At 40.5% G+C, this 22,618-nt stretch overlaps 1 protein-coding gene across 1 annotated transcript in view; it reads right to left on the bottom strand.

Moving 5' to 3' along the window:
• LOC129847491 (collagen alpha-1(VII) chain-like) overlaps window positions 1–21,182 on the bottom strand; it is a 113,093-nt gene extending 91,911 nt beyond the window's left edge. Inside the window, exons 1-6 of the mRNA XM_055915292.1 lie at window positions 20,854–21,182; window positions 1,498–1,570; window positions 1,187–1,367; window positions 855–1,011; window positions 603–696; window positions 39–197 (exon numbers count right to left, since the gene is read on the bottom strand). Coding sequence (XP_055771267.1) covers window positions 39–197; window positions 603–696; window positions 855–1,011; window positions 1,187–1,367; window positions 1,498–1,561 — 655 coding nt within the window. The 5' untranslated portion in view covers window positions 1,562–1,570; window positions 20,854–21,182. The remainder of the gene's footprint in view (window positions 1–38; window positions 198–602; window positions 697–854; window positions 1,012–1,186; window positions 1,368–1,497; window positions 1,571–20,853) is intronic.
• Window positions 21,183–22,618: the final 1,436 nt, after the last annotated feature.

The raw sequence follows: 22,618 nt of genomic DNA, 5'->3' as shown, positions 1-22,618 counted from the left end.
TAGACTGTAATGTATTGTACTGAGCTGTGTGTGTTTACCATCGCTAGCGTACACTCCACCAGAGCTGGAACAAACACGCGGGCCCACCAGGGAGAGCAGTGTGTTAAGCAACTTAAAGTCCCCCACAAAGAATGTGTAGTCTCTCTGAGGAGGAGTGGCTATCAGAGCCAACTCAGTCTGGTCTGCACTCTTTATACCTGACAGAAACAAAAACAACCAGTTAAATACTGTACACACCCAAACTATCAAGATATACAGCCTGAGGCTTGTGGTCGGGTTTAATGAGTCAATTTGGCATTTGGCAGATGGTGTCGGAACATCAGGTCTCGGACCAACAGGTTCTACCTCCAGGCCATAAGACTGCAGAACAGTTCAACCTAGCTATATACCTGCACAGACCTTCTATTCGCCTACTTCTAGTGATCTTCTATACTTCTTGTTAATATTTTGATTTTGTCATCTGACTTTGATATTTTCATATTGATATTTCTACTACACTGTTGAGAAGCGCTTGCAAGTAAGCATTTCACTGTACTGTTTACACCTGCTGTATCCTGTGCATGTGACAAATAAACTGATTTTGAATGTCTTCCCAAACCTACCCACTGCAATCATCTCCACTCCCAGACTCCGCAGCTTCTGAGCTGGGTCCCTTACACTGTCTTGAGACTTCCCATCTGTGATCAGTATACAGACCTGCATATATATGAGAGAGGGAGAGGGAGAGGGAGAGGGAGAGGGAGAGGGAGAGGGAGAGGGAGAGGGAGAGGGAGAGGGAGAGGGAGAAATATGTCATGGTCTGTCACAGGACAAAATATAGTCTGTCTTTCAGCCCACTCTATCCCCCCTCAAACCTTTGAGACATTCCGGATGGAAGTGGGGTTGAAGAAGTTGTCAGCGACAAATTTGAGGCCAGCACCGGTGCGAGTGTTGCCTCCCTTATAGTTGAGGTTTTCCACAGCGCTGACCAGCTCTGTGCCATTCAGGTACGTGGTGAAGGTGAACTCCACTCTGAACGGGACAAAACACACAACAATAAACAACTTCATTACCTGGGAAAAACCATACACTATTATTATGGCAGTAAGAAAGAAAGAGAGGAAGAGACAAAAACAGAGAGTAAGGTGTTATAGATTGATATTGTCACTAGAAACAAACATAACAGACAAAACTCTCAGTGTCTGACCTTGAGGTGTCGCTGTACTGTACAGCGCCGAAGCGGATCCCTGATTGGCCCACGGAGCTGGTGAAGGGCTTGACAATACCGGCCATGAAGCCCTTGACCTGCAGGAAGTTGGCCCTGCCGATACTGGACGAGCCATCTATCAGGAACACTATGTCTGCTGGTCCAACATTATTACACCTGCCTGAGGAGATATGCATTAGTGAGTCTCTGTATCTTAGCTCTGGGAGTCGTGGGCTAGAGTAGGCTAGTATGATGATGCAAGTAGAGAGAATTAGTGCAGAGTTTTACTGTAGGCAGGGGGGTCAATTTACCTTGGGCTTCAGCCTGGTGCACTGAGGACAGCAGGAACGCCAGGGGGAAAACCCAGCTCCACATCTTCACAACCTGCACACAGACGCACACAACCGTTACAAAATACACATTCCCATGCACATCTACACTGTAGACACACATCTACACTGAGTTGTAAAATATACACATAAACACAGACTGAGTGTGGTCTGCCTCACAGCTGTCCCACAGTGTGTCCTCAATAAGTCAGTGAGGCCTCTCTGAGGCTCACAGAGTGGAGGGACACATCACTCTACAGCCTGCCTTGCATCCCCCTCACTTCCCTACAAGGACCTCACCATGTCACAGGTCAATGGAGCTAACTAACTAACACTCTCGGTGAAGAAAGACTACTCACATTGAACACCAATATCACAACAACAAAAAACTCCTGGCCTTAGTCAGGAGGAAAAGGATGCAAGTTATTATTTATTTTTGAATTTTTGGGGAACAGGAGAGAAGTTAACCAAGCTATTAAGCACAGGCCTCAGACGATTAGCTAGTGATCACTGTTCAAAGCCATCTCTTATTTGTCATGCAATACCTTGCCTCATGCAATACCTTGCCTCATGCAATGGATTAGGATCTGGCAATAGTGTCTGTTTCTTTCCGAAACATGGCTGTTCAAAAACAGGCAAGGTGATGCACAACAGAAGTAGGGATGGGCATTTGAAATGATTTCACTATTCAAAAAATATAATGATTAGTCTAAAAATAAATAACTACAATTCTCTACTCTATTGCCCAATCAGAATAATGGAAAATGCCACAACATTGTGCTATTCCAGTAGTATTTGGCTAACAGTAGCTTAGGCTAACATCAACAGTGAAAGAGTCTGATATTCGCCATCATAGAACTGATTCTGTTTAAAAAAAAATGTTTTCTGTTGAGTGTTTAGCATTGATCTGTGTTAGATCTTCTGGACCCTGTTGGTGTGCGCCTATAGGCTAATCCCTATTTGAAGAGGTGAAAATAGCATACCGCTGTTAGGTCTGACCGGAGGGCTAAATGCTCTATGATAGTAAAATGCCTTTTCATGTAAAACCCATCCCATAACCCATGAGAGAAAATGAGCTTGAACATTAAAACAATCAATTATCAACATCCTCAGAACTGTAGGTTACACTTACAGTGCACAATGGACTGTCAAAGACACGTGACATCTGAAGCAGAGTAGCTTAATATGCCGTATAAACACTACATTCTAAAGTTTGCTGTTTTATTAAATTAAGCATTTAAAATGTCATGGTATATCCTTCTGTGTAACGATATAACATGGACAATTTCATTTAAACAAAGCTTTTTCGTTATTAAAAATAGGCCTAAAAAAATATATCCAAAAATGAATAGCCTATAAGTGTTTAAACACTAACGTCTGTTTGGAAATCCGGATATTCGATTAACCATGACCATCCCCAGAGATCTACCATAGTGACATCTGCTGGTCAATAAATAGCAGCGTGTGAATACCAGATAGAAGCTTTTTATTTGTTGATTAAAACTCCATGGAGCAGCGGTAAGCCATTATCTGAAGTAGCCTAGAATCAGTTGGAATACCAGGTTCGCATCTTACATCATGCATCCCTTTTTCGCCTTCCAGTTTACTATTTTTTAAAAAACGGAATCTATGGCATTATTTAGGATGCTTAAGACAGAAGCTTATACTATACTAAATAAAACTAACTATTTCAACAACAGTGCAGAAAGTGTGGTTTCACATTAAAAAAAATCTAAATAGTGTGTATTTTTAATGGGATTCACCCTCACGTACCTGAATATTCCATAGTTCCCTACTCTATCTGCTAAACTACCGGTCAGGTGAAACAGTTTGTACAAAATCCTAACTAGACTTATAAGTACAGTGTCCAGTAGGTGTCGGTGTTTGAAAGCAGCTTGGAATCGAAGAAAGCACCAAAATCAGTGGGATCTCGCATTTTCCAACACACGGTTTGAAAAAGCATGTGATCAAACTAAGCTTCGGATGTCATTGATGACGTACTTCTGATAAAGTGATACACACATCGGCACACTGCTTCGAAGTTAGCTGCTTAGCGATTTCGAGACATGCCTCGGAGCTCCGGTATGAAATGTAACATCACTAGAATCCAGCCAGAGTGAGGATATCCAACATGTTTTTACAAATTTTATATAACCCACAAACTGCATTCAGAATGACTGCCCGACTGGGACAACTACGATATGAAATGACCTAAACTGGAACAACCATTTCAGTAACAGGTGCAAAAGTCCAAGTAACAGATTGGATTAGTTTAGAAAAATGTATGTTATTAATATTTGAATAGCATGAGATTAATGAATCAATCAATGTACATGCAAAAACATAGATATTGAAACAAACAATTCTAAAAATCAATAGATTAGGCTAGGAAATATGATAATGATGGGCGTGGTTTTGGTTTAACACTGGTTATTAACACCAACACTGGGGTTATTTTACACCAACAAATGTTAATTTAACACTTACAGAGTTAATTTAACACCTGAATCTACACTAGAAATGTTACACTGAAAACTCAACACTAGGTAATACTGGCCAATTTGCAGTGCAGATTTTGGCGAGAGTGAAACCTCTCACTTCGCAATCCCTCAACAGAAGAGCGACTACAGATAACCAGACGCTACACCAGACGCTACAAGTCACACCAACAGGGACCACTTCAAACCTGCCATGGAATAAGAGAGGGAAAAAGCCATGTTCTGTTCTGATACCATAACAAACATAGACATTCATAATCATAACTACTGTAGGCTATCCAGATTTCAAACCTTTGAATTAAATACAGTTGAAGTCGGAAGTTTACATACACTTAGGTTGGAGTCATTAAAACTCGTTTTTCAACCACTACACAAATTTCTTGTTAACAAACAATAGTTATGGCAAGTCAGCATACCACCCTACATACCACTACTGGCTTGCTTCTGAAGCTAAGCAGGGTTGGTCCTGGTCAGGCCCTGGATGGGAGACCAGATGCTGCTGGAAGTGGTGTTGGAGGGCCAGTAGGAGGCACTCTTTCCTCTGGTCTAAAAAATATCCCAATGCCCCAGGGCAGTGATTGGGGACACTGCCCTGTGTAGGGTGCCGTCTTTCGGATGGGACGTTAAACGGGTGTCCTGACTCTCTGAGGTCATTAAAGATCCCATGGCACTTATCGTAAGAGTAGGGGTGTTAACCCCGGTGTCCTGGCTAAATTCCCAATCTGGCCCTCAAACCATCATGGTCACCTAATAATCCCCAGTTTACAATTGGCTCATTCATCCCCCTCCTCTCCCCTGTAACTATTCCCCAGGTCGTTGCTGCAAATGAGAACGTGTTCTCAGTCAACTTACCTGGTAAAATAACAGTAAAATAAATAAATGACACAAGTAATTTTTCCAACAATTGTTTACAGAGAGATTATTTCACTTATAATTCACTGTATCACAATTCCAGTGGGTCAGAAGTTTATATACACTAAGTTGACTGTGCCTTTAAACAGCTTGGAAAATTCCAGAACATGATGTCATGGCTTTAGAAGCTTCTGATAGGCTAATTGACATCATTTGAGTCAATTGGAGGTGTACCAGTGGATGTATTTCAAAGCCTACCTTCAAACTCAGTGCTTCTTTGCTTGACATCACGGGAAAATCAAAAGATATCAGCCAAGACCTCAGAAAAAAATGGTAGACCTCCACAAGTCTGGTTCATCCTTGGGAGCAATTTCCAAATGCCTGAAGGTACCACGTTTATCTGTTCAAACAATAGTACGCAAGTATAAACACCATGGGACCACGCAGCCATCATACCGCTCAGGAAGGAGAAGCGTTCTGTGTCCTAGAGGTTAACGTACTTTGGTGCGAAAAGTGCTAAGAAATTCCAGAACAACAGCAAAGGACCTTGTGAAGATGCTGGAGGAAACAGGTACAAAAGTATCTGTATCCACAGTAAAACGAGTCCTATATCGACATAACCTGAAAGACCGCACTGCAAGGAAGAAGCCACTGCTCCAAAACCGCCATAAAAAAAGTCAGACTATGGTTTGCAACTGCACATGGGGACAAAGATCGTACTTTTTGGAGAAATGTCCTCTGGTCTGATGAAACAAAAATAAAACTGTTTGGCCATAATGACCATTGTTATGTTTGGAGGAAAAAGGGGGAGGCTTGCAAGCTGAAGAACACCATCCCAACTGTGAAGCACGGGGGTGGCAGCATCATGTTGTGGGGGTGCTTTGCTGCAGGAGGGACTGGTGCACTTCACAAAATATATTCCATCATGAGAAAGGAAACGTATGTGGATATATTGAAGCAACATCTCAAGACATCAGTCAGGAAGTTAAAGCTTGGTCGCAAATGGGTCTTCCAAATGGACAATGACCCCAAGCATACTTCCAAAGTTGTGGCAGAATGGCTTAAGGACAACAAAGTCAAGGTATTGGAGTGGCCATCACAAAGCCCTGACCTCAATCCTATAGATAATTTGTGGGCAGAACTGAAAAAGCGTGTGCGAGCAAGGAGGCCTACAAACCTGACTCAGTTACACCAGCTCTGTTAGGAGGAATGGGCCAAAATTTTTGTGGAAGGCTAATCGAAACGTTTGACCCAAGTTAAACAATTTAAAGGCAATGCTACCAAATACTAATTGAGTGTATGTAAACTTCTGACCCACTAGGAATGTGATGAAAGAAATAAAAGCTGAAATAAATATTATAATATACTATTATTCTGACATTTCACATTCTTAAAATAAAGTGGTGATCCTAACTGACCTAAGACAGGGATTTTTTACTAGGATTAAATGTCAGGATGTTTGAAAAACTCAGTTTAAATGTATTTGGCTAAGATGTATGTCAAATTCCGACTTCAACTGTATGTTTATATGTAGGCATGACAGAGTAACAGAGGCAGAGGACTGTGTATATGTATTGGTCTGTAAAGTGAATCAAAATCCCAGCATCTGTAAGCATTTACAGTAGCATAGCATGTCACACTACTGAACTAACCCTAGCCCATAGAGCAGACAATGTCAAGCTGTTCTCACACATGAAAGAGGTCATGTTGGGACTCACCAATTAACACGCTAATAAACTGCCAGACTCACTAACAACTACATTAGACTGGAGACCTTTAGAAGCTGACACTGCATTACTTTGTGTAGTCTACAATATGTCCATAAAAACACACACACACACGCATGCACATACACAATACACATACACACATGCACGCACGCACACATACATACTGAGTACACACACACATATACAGCCCGCGGCTTGTGGTTGGGATGAATGAGTCAATGTCCGACTCATGCTATCAGTGACTAAACACAGACAAGCACACCTGCCTTCAGCAAGGGTCAAATTTATTTAGAGTTGCGATTTGAGTATCTAACACAAAGCTCACTCTGTTTGTGAAGGGGTAAATGTTTGTCCTGGTACTGGTATGCAGAACTCGTGCTGAACTTCTTGTATCTCAACAATCGACAGCAGGACAAATTTAGAAAGATACACAATCTTAGATCCTTTAGGTGACTAATTCGCTTTGGATAAAAGCGTCTGCTAAATGACACATATTATATTATTATTATTATTATTGCTACGTGTCAGTGCACAGTTCATTAAAAAGTCCATAATATATTTATTTTTCATAGGATAGGGGAGCAGAGAAAACAACAACCCTTTTAGATAATTGTCTGAAGGCAGAAACTCATGAGTCTGAAATGTTTGTTCCCCTTGAATAATTTCAAAACCACATAACTGCCATTTCCTGAACTTTTCTCGTAAGCAACCGACATACATATTTAATTCCAAATGTAGTGTCCCTTTCCCCTCTAAAACCCTAGACAAATCGAGATCCTCTATATAGGTTCCTCACCTATAAAATGGAATTACTCACAATTGTGCAATAAGAGAAACCAAATCCACCCTCTTACCTTTCATGTTATTTTTGACCTTTTCTGTGGATTCTATAAAGCTACAGTTCTTTTATGGTCAAATTAAAACAAATCAAATTGTATTTTGTCACATGTGCCAAATACAACAACCTTACAGTGAAATGCTTACTTACAAGCCCTTAACCAACAATCCTTTAAGAAGTTAACCTGTCTGGCACGGGGTTCGCTAGCGGAACTCCTCCCACATTCCACTGAAAAGGCAGAGCGCGAAATTCAAAATATATTTTTGAGAAATATTTAACTTTCACACATTAACAAGTCCAATACAGCAAATGAAAGATACACATCTTGTGAATCCAGTCAACATGTCCGATTTTTAAAATGTTTTACAGCGAAAACACCACATATATTTATGTTAGCTCACCACCAAATACAAAAAAGGACAGACATTTTTCACAGCACAGGTAGCATGCACAAAGCCAACCTAACTAACCAAGAACCAACCAAACTAACCAAGAAACAACTACATCAGATGACAGTCTTATAACATGTTATACAATAAAACTATGTTTTGTTCGAAAAATGTGCATATTTGAGGTATAAATCAGTTTTACATTGCAGCTACCATCACAGCTAGCGTCACAAATAGGACCGAAGCAGCCAGAGTAATTACAGACACCAACGTCAAATACCTAAATACTCATCATAAAACATTTCTGAAAAATCGATGGTGTACAGCAAATTAAAGACAAACATCTTGTGAATCCAGCCAATATTTCCGATTTTTTAAGTGTTTTACAGCGAAAACACAATATAGCATTATATTAGCTTACTACAATAGCCTACCACACTACCGCATCATTCATCAAGGCACGTTAGCGATAGCAATAGGCACGTTAGCGATAGCGAATAAACCAGCAAAAGATATTAATTTTCACTAACCTTCATAAACCTTCATCAGATGACAGTCCTATAACATCAGGTTATACATACACTTATGTTTTGTTCGAAAATGTGCATATTTAGAGCTGAAATCAGTGGTTATACATTGTGCTAACGTAGCATCTTTTCCCAGAATGTGCGGATATTTTTATGACACTCAACTATTCTGACCAAATAACTATTCATAAACGTTACTAGAAAATACATGTTGTATAGAAAATGATAGATACACTAGTTCTTAATGCAATCGCCGTGTTAGAATTCTAAAAATAACTTCCTTACGACATCCAGCTTAGTTATATCGAGAGCGTGCCCAAAATCTGGGCGCAAACTACTAGTACAACATGTTCGACAGATATATGAAATAGCATCATAAAATGGGTCCTACTTTTGATGATCTTCCATCAGAATGTTGTACAAGGGGTCCTTTGTCCAGAACAATCGTTGTTTGGTTTTAGAATGTCCTCTTCTCCAGTCAATTAGCACGGAAAGCTAGCAAAGTAGCGCAAAGCTCTCCTTCCTGAACAAAGGCACACAACGCAACACGCCTAACGTCCCGAATAAATTTCAATAATCTAATAAAACTATATTGAAAAAACATACTTTACGATGATATTGCCACATTTATCAAATAAAATCAAAGCTGGAGATATTAGTCGTCGATAACGACAGCTTTTCAGAAGGCAATACCAGGTCCCTTCGCGCGCACTCCAGAAGACAGGAAACTGGTGACACTTCATACAAAGAGCTTTTATTCGACCCCAGATCAAGTTATACACTCCATTTCTTCTCTCACTGCCTGTCGACATCTAGTGGAAGACGTTTGAAGTGCATGTATACTAATAAATATCAAGGACATTTATAGGCAGGCCCTAGAACAGAGCATCGATTTCAGATTTTCCGCTTCCTGTCAGGAAGTTTGCTGCAAAATGAGTTCTGTTTTACTCACAGATATAATTCAAACGGTTTTAGAAACTACAGTGTTTTCTATCCAATAGTAATAATAATATGCATATTGTACGAGCAAGAATTGAGTACGAGACCGTTTAAATTGGGCACGATTTTCCCCCAAAGTGAAAACAGCGCCCTCTGTCCTCAACAGGTTAAGAAGAAGAAAAGTGTCAAGAATAAAATTGAAAATAAAAAGTAACAAAAAATTCAAAAGCAGCAGTAAAATAACAATAGCGAGGCTATATACAGGGGGTACCGGTACAGAGTCAATGTGAGGGAGCACCGGTTAGTCGAGGTAATTGAGGTAATATGTACATGAAGGTAGAGTTAAGGAAACCAGATTGTGAGAACACAGTCTGACCACATGTCTTTAAGATCTTACATTTACAACTGAAACACTATATGTCAATGACAGTTAGATATAAAAACACCATTTGGAAATTATATGATCAGTTGTAGCATGGTAAACATCCTACAAAGTGCATTCAAGTGTTCTCTCTTGTCTTCTCTCTCCCCTCTTAGCTTATATGCCAGCTTCACTCTTCCTTTGGCTCTTCCCCTTTCTCTCTCTCTTTCTGACTCTCTCGCTCACATTTTTTTTACCTTCTGAGACAGCACCTGTCCTTCTGGTATTCATCAATGTAAAATAGCTATTAAAAGCTTTTTAACACCATCATTTATTACCACATGGTGTGATCCAAGGACAACCCGAGAAGAGTCCATACTTATGCTGCGTTCACAATCTAGTGGAAAGGTGGCATTTACCCAATACGACTGTGAAAAATCCACTTGAATGCCCCTCCAACTTGTAAAAATAGTGTGGGGAAATCATCAATCATCCCTGAACTCCGACATAACTGACCTCTGACGTCACCTACTAAGGAAATTACCTCGATAACATTTTCTGCAGTTAAATGTAACAAAACATTATTTATAAAAAGCTAAATCAATTAATCTGTGTGGCGGCCTAGGAAAACGCTAAACTTTGAATTCTTTACAGCTCTGAAAACTACCAACTGTCCCAAATCCAGATTTTTTTAATCACGGAGATAGCTTTATCAGAACCCGAGTTATGAGCATTTAAAGTTGACTTCAGCCAAAATGTTAAAACTGAGAAAATGGCAATGAAAGATTCCGTTAAGTTTATTTCTAATTCCATTGAGACAAATATGAGAAAAACACCATCACAGCTTGATTGTTTCAAAAGAGATTGTCACTATATTTATTATTTTTAAACAGCAACTGCTGGTATTATTTGCATTAAATAATTCAATTATTATATGTAAGAGATAATCAACGAAGGGGCTATGAGTTCTATGAAAAATAATGAACGACATGGAAGGTGTTTTCAAGACACCCTAGTGGAGTGGAACTGACCTTCAACGGAGTTACATTATTTTCCAGAGAATGCATAGAGCCCTGAGTTGATTATCCCTTTTTTACTGTACCATGGCTATAATTTAACACATTTGCCACTAGAAATGGTCATTTGACAGTAGAACTGCATTCAACAATCACCAATAAATTAGCTAGCAAGTTTACTAGATAGCTACAGTAGTTGCCTTGATAACCAAACAAACAGACTTGCTACAGTAGTTTAGCTAACCAAACCATCAGTCCTAGCTTGCTATTATAAAAATCGAATTCAACAATGCCAATAATGTTTTTAATACGACTTTTCTTTCAAAAGCAGCTCAAACAGAACATGTAAGAACCGGTAACAACAAATTCTTTATAAGAAAAACAGTAAAGAAAGATCTGTTTGATTTGGCTATATACAATACTGGAAGGCATGAATGATGGCAAAAATAATGATCATTTAAATTCAGCTTGCAGGAACGGGTACTGGAACCAGTTGCCCATGTTTCTCCTGGTCATGGAGACAATCTCATCTGCTGAGAGATTAGATTCATTTGACATTTAGGAAAAGTAAAAACAATACAAATACTCACAACAGAACAAGACAATCACACGAAACATAAATATAACTGTGGAGAGGCAAGGAAAATATTCCAGTAATAGTGTGAAAAAGCCAATAAAGTGACTGGGTAGTTTTGTGTGTTGACTGATACCTGGTTTTGTTGAAGGCCCGTATGGCAATGTGAAAGAAGGATTTAATTCATATTGATAATACTGAATTTGACTCTCTATGACGAACAGTCAAACAAAGAGATCTCTAACACACACAAACAAAAACTACCAGGTCATAATTCTTACCTTAGCTGAGTGCTCCATGGTGACAGCCACCTCAGATCCAGCTCTCACCACCAGATCCATGAGCCTGCCCCTTCCCTTCACCATCTTACCCCGAGGGGGGGAAAAAACATGTTTCAGTGCTTTTATCAGTCTTATTTATTTGGGTCCACAATAAAGTAAATTGTCATGGAGACACAATTGTTTTAAAACAAAGTGGCTCTATTCCTCTTCAAACCTTTGTGTGTCTCTAATCTGTATCTCGCTTTCAATGAATGAACATGAACTTGTTAGCTAGCTAACTTGTTGTGTGGGATATAGGGATGAAAAATACTATGGCTGGTGAAATAGTGAGTAAAACATTTAGGCTAATGTTAGCTATACCAGCATGTCTTCAAGCCTGTCTTCAGTGGTATTCACTCCAACAACATTGGCTATAGCTTACATTAAACAAATACAAAGTAGATGCAGGTAGTGAAGGCCTGATAGTTTATAAAGTCTAGGTAATGCATTGTGTACTTACAGTAACTAACTAGCTAGCTAATTAACTAGCGTAACATACCTTGCTTGTCAGTGAAGATGCTTTCTCATCTCTCCATTCATGATGAGGTGACAGACGATTGTAAAATAATCCTTGATTAACGGTAATTCAGCGCATACTGGCAGCTTTGCTCAAAGTAATGACAACTAACTGTGTAAATCAAATAACAAGCAACGTCGCTATTTTTCGGAAAAGTCAGCTGTCAGCTTCAACAATGATTGATTACAACTAGAAAACGGGACGATGTCGTACGTGTGCTACGATAACATGAACCCAATCCCAATTGCACCCCTTCTTGCCAGGGCACTCATTCACACCCCCTCAAATATTAAAAGAAGTGGATTGTTGTACCTGTGTTGGTAGATAATTAATCTACACCTATCCAATGCTTTTACATCTTGAGGGGAGTAAAAGTGATTGGCCAGGGCTAGCAAGAAATTGAATGCGGCTCAAAATGACAGAAAAATGATAGCAAGATGTCACTCGCTTCCAACAAGTTTTAGGATACTGCAATACTGTTAATATATTAAGGATGACTTTTCATGTCATTTTGGCCAGCTAATAGGCCTACCCACTGATCAAGCAACACCAGAAGAAAGTGCAGACCTCTTTTATGAACTTTTGGCTTTTGCTCCGGCTTACGGCTACTGAAAATCTGACTCACTTTTGTATTGATAACTACATTGTTGATTGTAAATTACATCTTTATACTACTACATTACTAACTAGCTAGCTAATTATTATGTGTCTAAACCAGCTGATTCCATTTATCTGTAGCATTTTAGGCTATCTTCCATGGGCCAAGTCAGCTGTGACACTCTCTGGGAAGTTTGAGATAGCGTGTTCCTATTGGGCATGCTAGCTAATGTAAAAGAATACGTGGAAATTTACCATTTTCCTTATGGCTGCAAGCCCTAAGTCGGGATCAATATGACAACAGCCAGTCCAAGTGCAGGGCGCCAAATTCAAAAACCATAAATCTCATAATTAAAATTCCTCAAACATACATGTGTTTTATATCATTTTAAAGATAATCTTGTTGTTAATCCCACCAAACTGTCCGATTTGAAATAGGCTTTTCAGCGAAAGCACTACAAACGATTATGTTAGATCACCACAAAACAAAAAATAATCATAGCATTTTTCCCAGCTAATGATAGCATCACAAAAACCAGAATAGAGATAAAATGATTCACTAACCTTCGATTATTTTCATCAGATGACACTCATAGGACTTCATGTTACACCATACATGCGTTTTTTGTTTGATTCAATTCATATTTATATCAAAAAATCTGAGTTTACATTGAGGCTACAAGAATCACTAAATGCAAAAACATCAAGTGACTTTGCATAGCCCGTCGTTTCAACATGAATACTCATCATAAATATAGATGATAATACAAGTTATACACATTGAGTTATAGATATACCTCTCCTTAATGCAACCGCAATGTCAGATTTTATAAAAACTTTAAGGAAAAATAACTGCACGCTATAATCTGAGACGGCGCTCAAATTAGCATATCACAGCTGCAAAGATAGCGTCACTATAAACAACAAAATATATTATAAATATTTTATTACCTTTGTTGGTTTCGATCATAAGGCTTAGCAGAAACTCCAGGTCCACAATAAATGTTTGTTTTGTTCGAAAAAATCCGTTATTTATGTCCAATTGTTGGTGCGTTTGGTAAACATATCCAAACGCTAATTCTGGTCAGCTTCATATCGGACAAAAACTTCCAAATGTGATATTACCGGTCGAAGAAACATTTCAAACTAAGTACTGAATCAATCATTATGATGTTTTTAACATATAGCTTCAATAAAGTTCCAACCATGAGAATTCCATCTTGTCTGCGTGAGCCATGGAACTCAAGTGACTTGTGTAACGGATGTGAAATGGCTAGCTAGTTAGCGGGTACGCGCTACTAGCGTTTCAATCAGTTACGTAACTTGCTCTGAAACCTAGAAGTAGTGTTGCCCCTTGCTCTGCAAGGGCCGCGGCTTTGTGGAGCGATGGGTAACGACGCTTTGTGGGTGTCAGTTGTTGATGTGTGCAGAGGGTCCCTGGTTCGCGCCCGGGTCGGGGCGAGGGGACGTACTAAAGTTATACTCTTACATTATCAGATTACGGTGGACCGTTTTCTCCTGGCCAGTCGACATGTTCTGTATCTTAAAGATGTGGATGTCATTATTCTTCTCCTTAACAATATAGAGGTTGTTCTCCCAGCGATCCGCCAGCTTCCTCTTTCCACGTTCACCCTTATTCGCCAGCAGCACCCGATCACCGACCTCCACTGGAGCTCCTCTGATATGTTACACTTGCATGAAGAAAATGCATGATCAGGAAATGGGTGCTTGATGGACACCTGACTGATTCTGCTCTCATTCTCTCCAACAACACCATAGAAGTCTCATTGGAATTTCTATTGATTGCTGACATCTAGTGGAACCCCTAGGCAGTGCAACCCCTGCCATTCGTCATTTGGAATTCTTTTGGGACTCTGTTGAATACAGACAATCTCAGATTTCTGACTTCCGGTTTGATTTCAACTCAGGATTTTGCCTGCCAATATGAGTTATGTTAATCTCAGAGAAATAATTCAAACAGATTTAGAAACTTTGGAGTGTTTTCTATCCAATATTAATAATAATATGCAAATATTAGGAACTATGACTAAGGAGCAGGCCGTTTGAAATGGGCACCTTTCATCCAAGCTACTCAATACTGCCCCTGCAGCCATAAGAAGTTTTTAAGTAATCATACAATATTGTTATATTACAATAAAGTAAAGGACTTAAAGTATCCAAAACAACCAAAATCGCAATTTCCACAGAAACGGAATTTCATTGCAATTGGCTTTTTTAAACTATAATTTATTTACAAGCATGATAGCTGTACTTTTAGTTTATGTTTGATGCAGATTGTTGGCCATTAGCTAATCTGCATTTATAAACGAGTTCAAAGCACGTGAATGCATCCAACTGGTATTTATGACTTCACAACTGGTAATTACCACGTTCCCACTTGGTTATGAACGCAGCATTTGCACATTCCGGGAGCAGCTTTCACACCTGGGTATGACCACACCCACTGTAACCCACCTGGGGTATGAAGCATAGCACTGAGGTCATAAGGTTATCCCTTTTGGTAACAATGACACTGCTGCCCTGGGGTGACCTAATAGACCACTGACTGATTGAACTGTGTTCCTTACATAGTCATTGATGGAGAACCGGGGTGTGTGTGAGTGAGAGAGAGAGAGTGAGAGAGAGAGAGAGAGTGAGAGAGAGAGAGAGAGAGAGAGAGAGAGAGAGAGAGAGAGAGAGAGAGAGAGAGAGAGAGAGAGAGAGAGAGAGAGAGAGAGAGAGAGAGAGAGAGAGAGAGAGAGAGAGAGAGAGAGAGAGAGAGAGAGAGAGAGAGAGAGAGAGAGAGAGAGAGAGAGAGAGAGAGAGAGAGAGAAATGAACAAGAAATTAACAAGAAAGGGAAAGAGTAGCTAAGGGAGAAAGGAAGAGAGTGAAATAAAGTGAGGAGACATTGAACACACACTGTACTTTCTCCCAAGAGAGCAGCTGTGAAATGCCAGTATTACAGTTGGTGAGAGATGCCATTCGCCTGGAGTGACAGAGAGGACTGTTGTGTAACAGCAAGGTTCCCTTGGCGTGACATCAGCACAGGGACAGAGGGGGACAGAGGGGAGGGGGACAGGGGGAGAAATGTCATAGTCAATTATCCCACTATTTCACTCACCGGTGAGATGTTGTGTAGGCCTAAGTGTTCTGTACAGTGTACAGAATTTGTCCCTTTTTATAACGGGAGCCACGTTAAAGAGCAACTCTACTGTATAGGCCTACAGTACATGTCTGAAGTCAAGAACAGGACAGACAACCCAGTCAGTGACCTCCATGGTAATGCCCCGTTAAAGTACATATCGGAACTCTGAAATGTCCGACTTGCTAACTGGTTGTGGTTAATCACGTGCAGCGTTCAACGAATTACCAAGTCGGAAATTTATGAGCTTCCTAGTTCCGATTATCATGGAACGCACTAAAGCATCAAGCACGGTCATGTCCACGCTCTCTTATCAGCCAAACCAAACAAAGAGACTCCATTTTGATCAATTGTCTTTGAGAACTCCATAACCCTGTTTGCACAAGCTCCTAACATGCCCCTGGGGATTACAAGATGTAGCAGATGAAATGGCAGGGACCTCATGAACTTGTCTCCAAACATGAAAACTTTTCACTGTAAGAAATGTTTAAGTTTCTTTAAGCTCTGCAAATTTCCCTGCCTCTGGTGCATCTTTACCTGCCTCTGGTGAATTTTTACCTGCCTCTGGTGAATCTTTACCTGCCTCTGGTGAATCTTTCCCTGCCTCTGGTGCATCTTTACCTGCCTCTGGTGCATCTTTACCTGCCTCTGGTGCATCTTTACCTGCCTCTGGTGCATCTTTACCTGCCCCTGGTACATCTTTACCTGCCTCTGGTACATCTTTACCTGCCTCTGGTACATCTTTACCTGCCTCTGGTGCATCTTTACCTGCCTCTGGTGCATCTTTACCTGCCTCTGGTGCATCTTTACCTGCCTCTGGTGCATCTTTACCTGCCTCTGGTGCATCTTTACCTGCCTCTGGTGCATCTTTACCTGGCTCTGGTGCATCTTTACCTGGCTCTGGTGCATCTTTACATGGCTCTGGTGCATCTTTACCTGGCTCGCTGTGAGAACATCTATAAGAAAGTAGTGAGTCACTTTCGCCACAGACACAGAGAAAGGAGAGAGAAGCCGAGGCAAACATACAAAGAGACTCTTTCCTGTCTAGATTATAGCCTTTGTCCTGTTCATTTTCCATGAGACATTAACGACCACTTAAGAGTCAGCTATCTAACACTAAACCCACATAAGAGTCAGATCAGTTCCATACTGCTGTATGTCTAGACCTCCCCAACCTTTATAAATACCTTACTCTAACTCAGCTTTACTTCATTTCTATTCTGAAACTCTCTGAAGACAATAGAGAATCAGCTCCCTGACAACACCAACATGGACTAACACAGCAAACAGACAGTAACCAACAGCAGTCTTCCCTTCCACAGATGACACACTTGGTAACCGTCCAGGTCTCTACACAACACAGCCCAGGAAAGTGGCACGCCATGAGCAGCAAACAAACCATGGATGAGGAGTAGGAGAATGAATGGATGAAAAAGAAGGATAGAGGGGTGAAAGTGAAGTCTGAGAGGAAGCGAGAGACAGGAAAGTGATTATTGAGAGAAGGTGAGGAGGAAATAAAGAAAATTCAGAGAAAGGGGGGGACTATGCAGTCTCAGTCGCTGTGGCACTGGGAGGTAAAAAAACCCAGCAAAAGGCAGAAACCCACAGCAAAGACAGAACTTTCCCAGGGAATGGAACACACGATTGAAACCATTGATACAGACGACCGCTTAATTCATAACAGCTCACAGAAATGGATGGAATGAGACAGACCAGACCAGACCAGACCAGACCAGACCAGACAGACAGACAGACAGACAGACAGACAGACAGACAGACAGACAGACAGACAGACCAGACCAGACCAGACCAGACCAGACCAGACCAGACAGACAGACAGACAGACAGACAGACAGACAGACAGACAGACAGACAGACAGACAGACAGACAGACAGAGGAAAATAGAGAACATAGCAGGAGAGTAAGAGAGTAAGAAAAAAAGAAAGAGAGAGAGATGAGGGGGAAAAAAACTGAGGGAAAGGAGGGGCTTTGCACAGAAAATTAAAGTTGTCTCATTGGATCTGGTCGCCATATTTGTCATGGTAGCATGCCAGTGACAGATAATAGCAGGGGAAACAACAGGATGTTGGCAGAGTTGTTCTCAGGTGGGCCAGTGTGGCTCAACCCGGGCAGGCAGGTGTGGGGTGGGATGTGGTGGCTGATGCTGAGGCTTCCTCTGACATTGTTAAACCGCTGCCAGGGGCAGGGTGGTGGTGGTAACTAACTGGTGCTTTCTGACTCATCACATTTACCCCATGCTAGTCTCTTTGATGTGGTGGAATGAAACAGTGTAGGAATCCTAGCTGTTTTTGATATACTCCAAACTTCCTGCAAAATCCTGACAACAATTTCAGTCACGACATACAGTACATGGATATTGCAGATAGTTTGGAGTATAAGCTACAACAGCTAAGATTCCTGCACTGTTCCATTCCAGCACATCAAAGAGAATAGAATGGGGAAAATGAGACCACCTGAGAACAACTATCTGCCAGCATATAGGCCTGGCTGTAGTTTCCCTACTATTACTTAAACAGGGTGGGGTGAGCCCGCTGCATTGCCCCCAGCCTGATATAAAATGGCTACAATTTATTTCAAAATCCTAGAACATTTTGATGGACCTTTGGAAATAAACCTCTTGAAATAAACACCAGTGGCACCAGTTCCCAACATGGGTAGACACGTAAGGGGCCCAGCTCTTCAGAGTGTGAAATATCTTCTTTTTAAGCCTTTTACACAAAGTGTGAAATATCTAATGTCGCCAAGCAGACAAAGTCAACGCTTATGTCATCACCAGAGTGAAACACTGCAACTACTCTATATTTACAGTAACTGCATGCCACAGAATACTATACCAATGTAGAAAGAACATAGGCTGATACTTGATCAAAGACATCCTGTTCTTTTAAATTAATAGGAGGGTTGTTGCACGAAATGAGTTGGTGTGATTTCTTCTTTTTTTCACTTAATTTTAACATTCAAAGCTGGTTGTATGCAACAGGGATGGGCAATTGAACGCAAACTTCACCCCAAAAAAAGTAATTGTTCAACCATTTCTAGCCTGTCTATACATGGTAACAGGGTTGACGTGTTATGCTCGACCCATTTAGTTTTCCACCACAAAACACCAGAAAATTGCCAAAAAGAGTAGAACCAGCTCACCTGCTTTTACACTATGATGATTTGACTATTAGAGGTTCAACGTTTCTTCGTTTTGTTATGTTTTTAAAAAGGAACAGTTTCACCAAATTAAAACAACAATTCAGTTCAAGTATCAGGGTTGACCCTAAAATGAGGGACAGTTTGAATCACTAATCACATTAAATAAATAATCATCTTCAGAAATGACTTCGTCAAAGCAACAAAATACCTAGGGATTTACAATGAAACGTGAAGAAATGTTGGGGTTAAGTGGGTTAAAATCTTCAGAGAAGTCACAGCGAGTGCACAGAGGGGCATAAATTCTGAATTTCGGCACTTTAGCACGTCTTTATTCATATAAAAAAACGGATTAATTGAATTGTCCATGTGATCTATATTAAAGGGAACTTCATTTAATATAACAGGCTTTTAAAATCCAATATCGGTGTACATTTTCTACTTAAAGGTAGACTCTGCGATATGACGTTGATGCAGAAAGTATACAGCATAGTGGGTCAATTTCCGCAACAACTAATAGCGTTAAAGCGCAAGGCTCAACTTTGCCACTGTTTTGGTTCCCTGGCTACCACGCTGTAACAGTGTGAAGCGAACCAGTGCACATACGCAGATACTGTGTGTGACTGTGTGAGAGCGAAGTCTTGCATTTCGCTCATCTCAATACCTACAGTGCTGCTCGTGGCAACATCATTTTGCTGAAAATATCAAAGGGACTCATTTTGTGGAATGACCCATGAATGAATGCCTGCTTTTAGAAGGTTCGTCTAAGAGTTCAGGCCAGGTGCATACAACCTATTCACTTACTCTCTGTGTTTCAAACTCAGCTTTTTTCTTCTTCGGATTATAAAGTCTAATGAACCAGGTGACTTCAGCATTCTGATGCTGGATGCTGAGGTAATGAGATATGCTTACCCCGAAGGCTACAATTTGAGTTAGTCTGAGACTGTGAAGCAATAGAAGTAGCCTACACTGTAAAACCATGAAACATGTGACACGTTTATAACCTAAACGTCCGTGTTTAAAACTTAAACTTTGGGCATTTAGATTTGCCAATAAGTGTTCTCATCTTAAACACGTGCGTTTAGAATGCAAGATTAAACATGATAGTCAACTTTTTCCAGTCAGTTTCCAACCTGGAAAATACCTTTATCTCCTAAGTTAATTTCCCATCGTCTTGTTTAGAGTGCATTTAATCATTCGAAATTTGGCTTTATGGTTTTACACCCTACAGTGTTAAAACAACACCCCCAGTGTTTAGTGTTTAAAACCTAACCACCTTGTGCTGAATAAACATATGCGTGTGTTTAAAAGTGTGTGTGACACTTATGTGTTTTCATTTAAATTCTAAATGCCTTGATGCGTTCAAAAAGTGTTATAGACAAGTTTTTAGTTATGTTTTCAGATCCTAAACACTTGGTTTGACAGTGTAGTCTGACTCTGTATCAAAAACCTGATTTCAAAACAATTAGCCAGCATTTTGCACACCAGGAAGAATAGTTGCTGCCTCTGCAAAAGCTAATGGGATCCAAATAAATTTGAATAAAAATAAATATATGAAATAAAAAATGTACAATTTAAATCATTTGACAAGTAAACAGCTAATCAGTTGTATGGTCTTGTTCAAGTGCTTTGCCTCAGGGAGACTGGTGATTTGTGGTTGATTGATTGACATAGGCATATATTTCTGTGTTTAAGCACCACCAGGCTAGAGCAGACATGAATAAACCAAATAAGCATGCACCATAGAAACGGTAGCACTTTTATTAAGTGAGTAAGAACCGTGCGTAATGCATGTCCCGAACCTCTCAGCCGCAGCATCCGAGCTCACAACAGACAGCAACGACCTCACCTGGCAGCCTTCCAAGTCCTCACTCACCTTTCCACTTGTTGCATAATAATCCACCGTCTCCCCGTTCTTCCTCCACGTCTACTGCAAGTTAGTAAATTAATAGGCAAACTGTATATTCACTCTGTCACTCCAGTCCGTTGTCAGATAGGCTCCTCTGCTGCATAAAGTTTACGAAGCGTCCCGTGGCGCATGCCAGGTCCCACGAAAAGATGTCGTGTTTAGTTTAACTGTAACACAGGCAGAATGGACGGCTCAATTTGGGCAGAAACTGCAGTACTGGGAAATCAGATTTGTTCGGATGCTTGAACGAGAGTCTTGGGCAATTCCCTCGTTTTCCTTTTTTATGTCTCACTTTTCTCTCTCCCTCACAGTCCGGAGCTGGGGTTCGCACGCTCTACCCGCCCTCATCAGCAGCAGCCAATGGCGCGAAGACCTCGTGCGTTGATGAAATATTTGCCTCTATACCAAACCCTTTACATTGGAATTAGAGATACAGTAACTGTCAAACGTTTGGACACACATACTCATTCAGGGGTTTTTCTTTATTTTACTATTTTCTACATTGTAGAATAATAGTGAAGACATCAAAACTATGAAATAACCAGAGGCGATTTTAGCATGTAAATCTTGGTGGGGCATAAAATGGCAGCAAAGCCGCTACACAGCACAACACTAATCAATACACGAATTGTAATATAACGGTGACAAACGGTGCCCACAAACTGTTAGGGCCTACATAAAACTGTCCCAACAGCAGAGTCCCAAAAGCAGTTCCAACACTTTACCACTGCTACTGTACACCTGGCTATCAGCAGAGCATTGTCTGGCCGCGAAACAGTTCATTCAGCCTCCTTTACTGCCTTTAAAAAAAACATAGCTGCTGACTTGCACAAATACGGTTTCTACGGACAATTGAGATGTACAAACTATGGCATAAGGGGACGACAAGTGGATAAGAGGCAATCCGTAATTTCGATTAAGACATTAATGAGCGAGCTAGAACGGACGTAGTCAATGTAACTATTTCTTCAGCACTTTTGAAATGTACAGCGACAGAATTCAGAACATGGGCCATTCTTACAGTGTTCTCCCTGTACACCAAGTCAGAACCGTAGGATAAATAAAGGGGCCATATAAGCAGACAATGAAAGCGCTTACAATATTCAATGATTCTATTTATCTAAAACAAGTTATAAGCTACATGTGCACCACCAAGTCAAAACAGTAGGTGAAATTAAGAGGGGAAAATAGACAAAATTATTAGGGTGAGGCACATTGGCTACTAACAGCTTACTACACAACATACACTTACTATTACTTTCTTAGCTACAGTATACATACAGTACCAGTCAAAAGTTTGGACACACCTACTCGTTCAAGGGTTTTTCTTTATTTTTTACTAGTTTCTATATTGTAGAATAATAGTGAAGACATCGAAACTATGTTAAACATATCAAAATATATTTTATATTTGAGACTCTTCAAAGTAGCCACCCTTTGCCTTGACGACAGCTTTGCAAACCCTTGGCATTCTCTCAACCAGCTCCATGAGGTAGTCACCTGGAATCCATTTCAATTAACAGATGTGCCTTGTTTAAAGTTAATTTGTGGAATTTCTTTCCTTCTTAATTCCGTTTGAGCCAATCAGTTGTGTTGTGACAAGGTAGGGGTGGTATACAGTAGATAGGGCGGCGCACAATTGGCCCAGCGTCGTCCGGGTTAGGGTTTGGCCGGGGTAGGCCGTCATGGTAAATAGGAATCTGTTCCTAACTGACTTGCCTAGTTAAATAAA

Source organism: Salvelinus fontinalis, chromosome 3, assembly GCF_029448725.1.
Source record: "Salvelinus fontinalis isolate EN_2023a chromosome 3, ASM2944872v1, whole genome shotgun sequence".
NCBI lineage: Eukaryota > Metazoa > Chordata > Actinopteri > Salmoniformes > Salmonidae > Salvelinus > Salvelinus fontinalis.
Note: the sequence above shows the minus strand (reverse complement) of the source record. Positions and strands in the feature narration are given on the sequence as shown.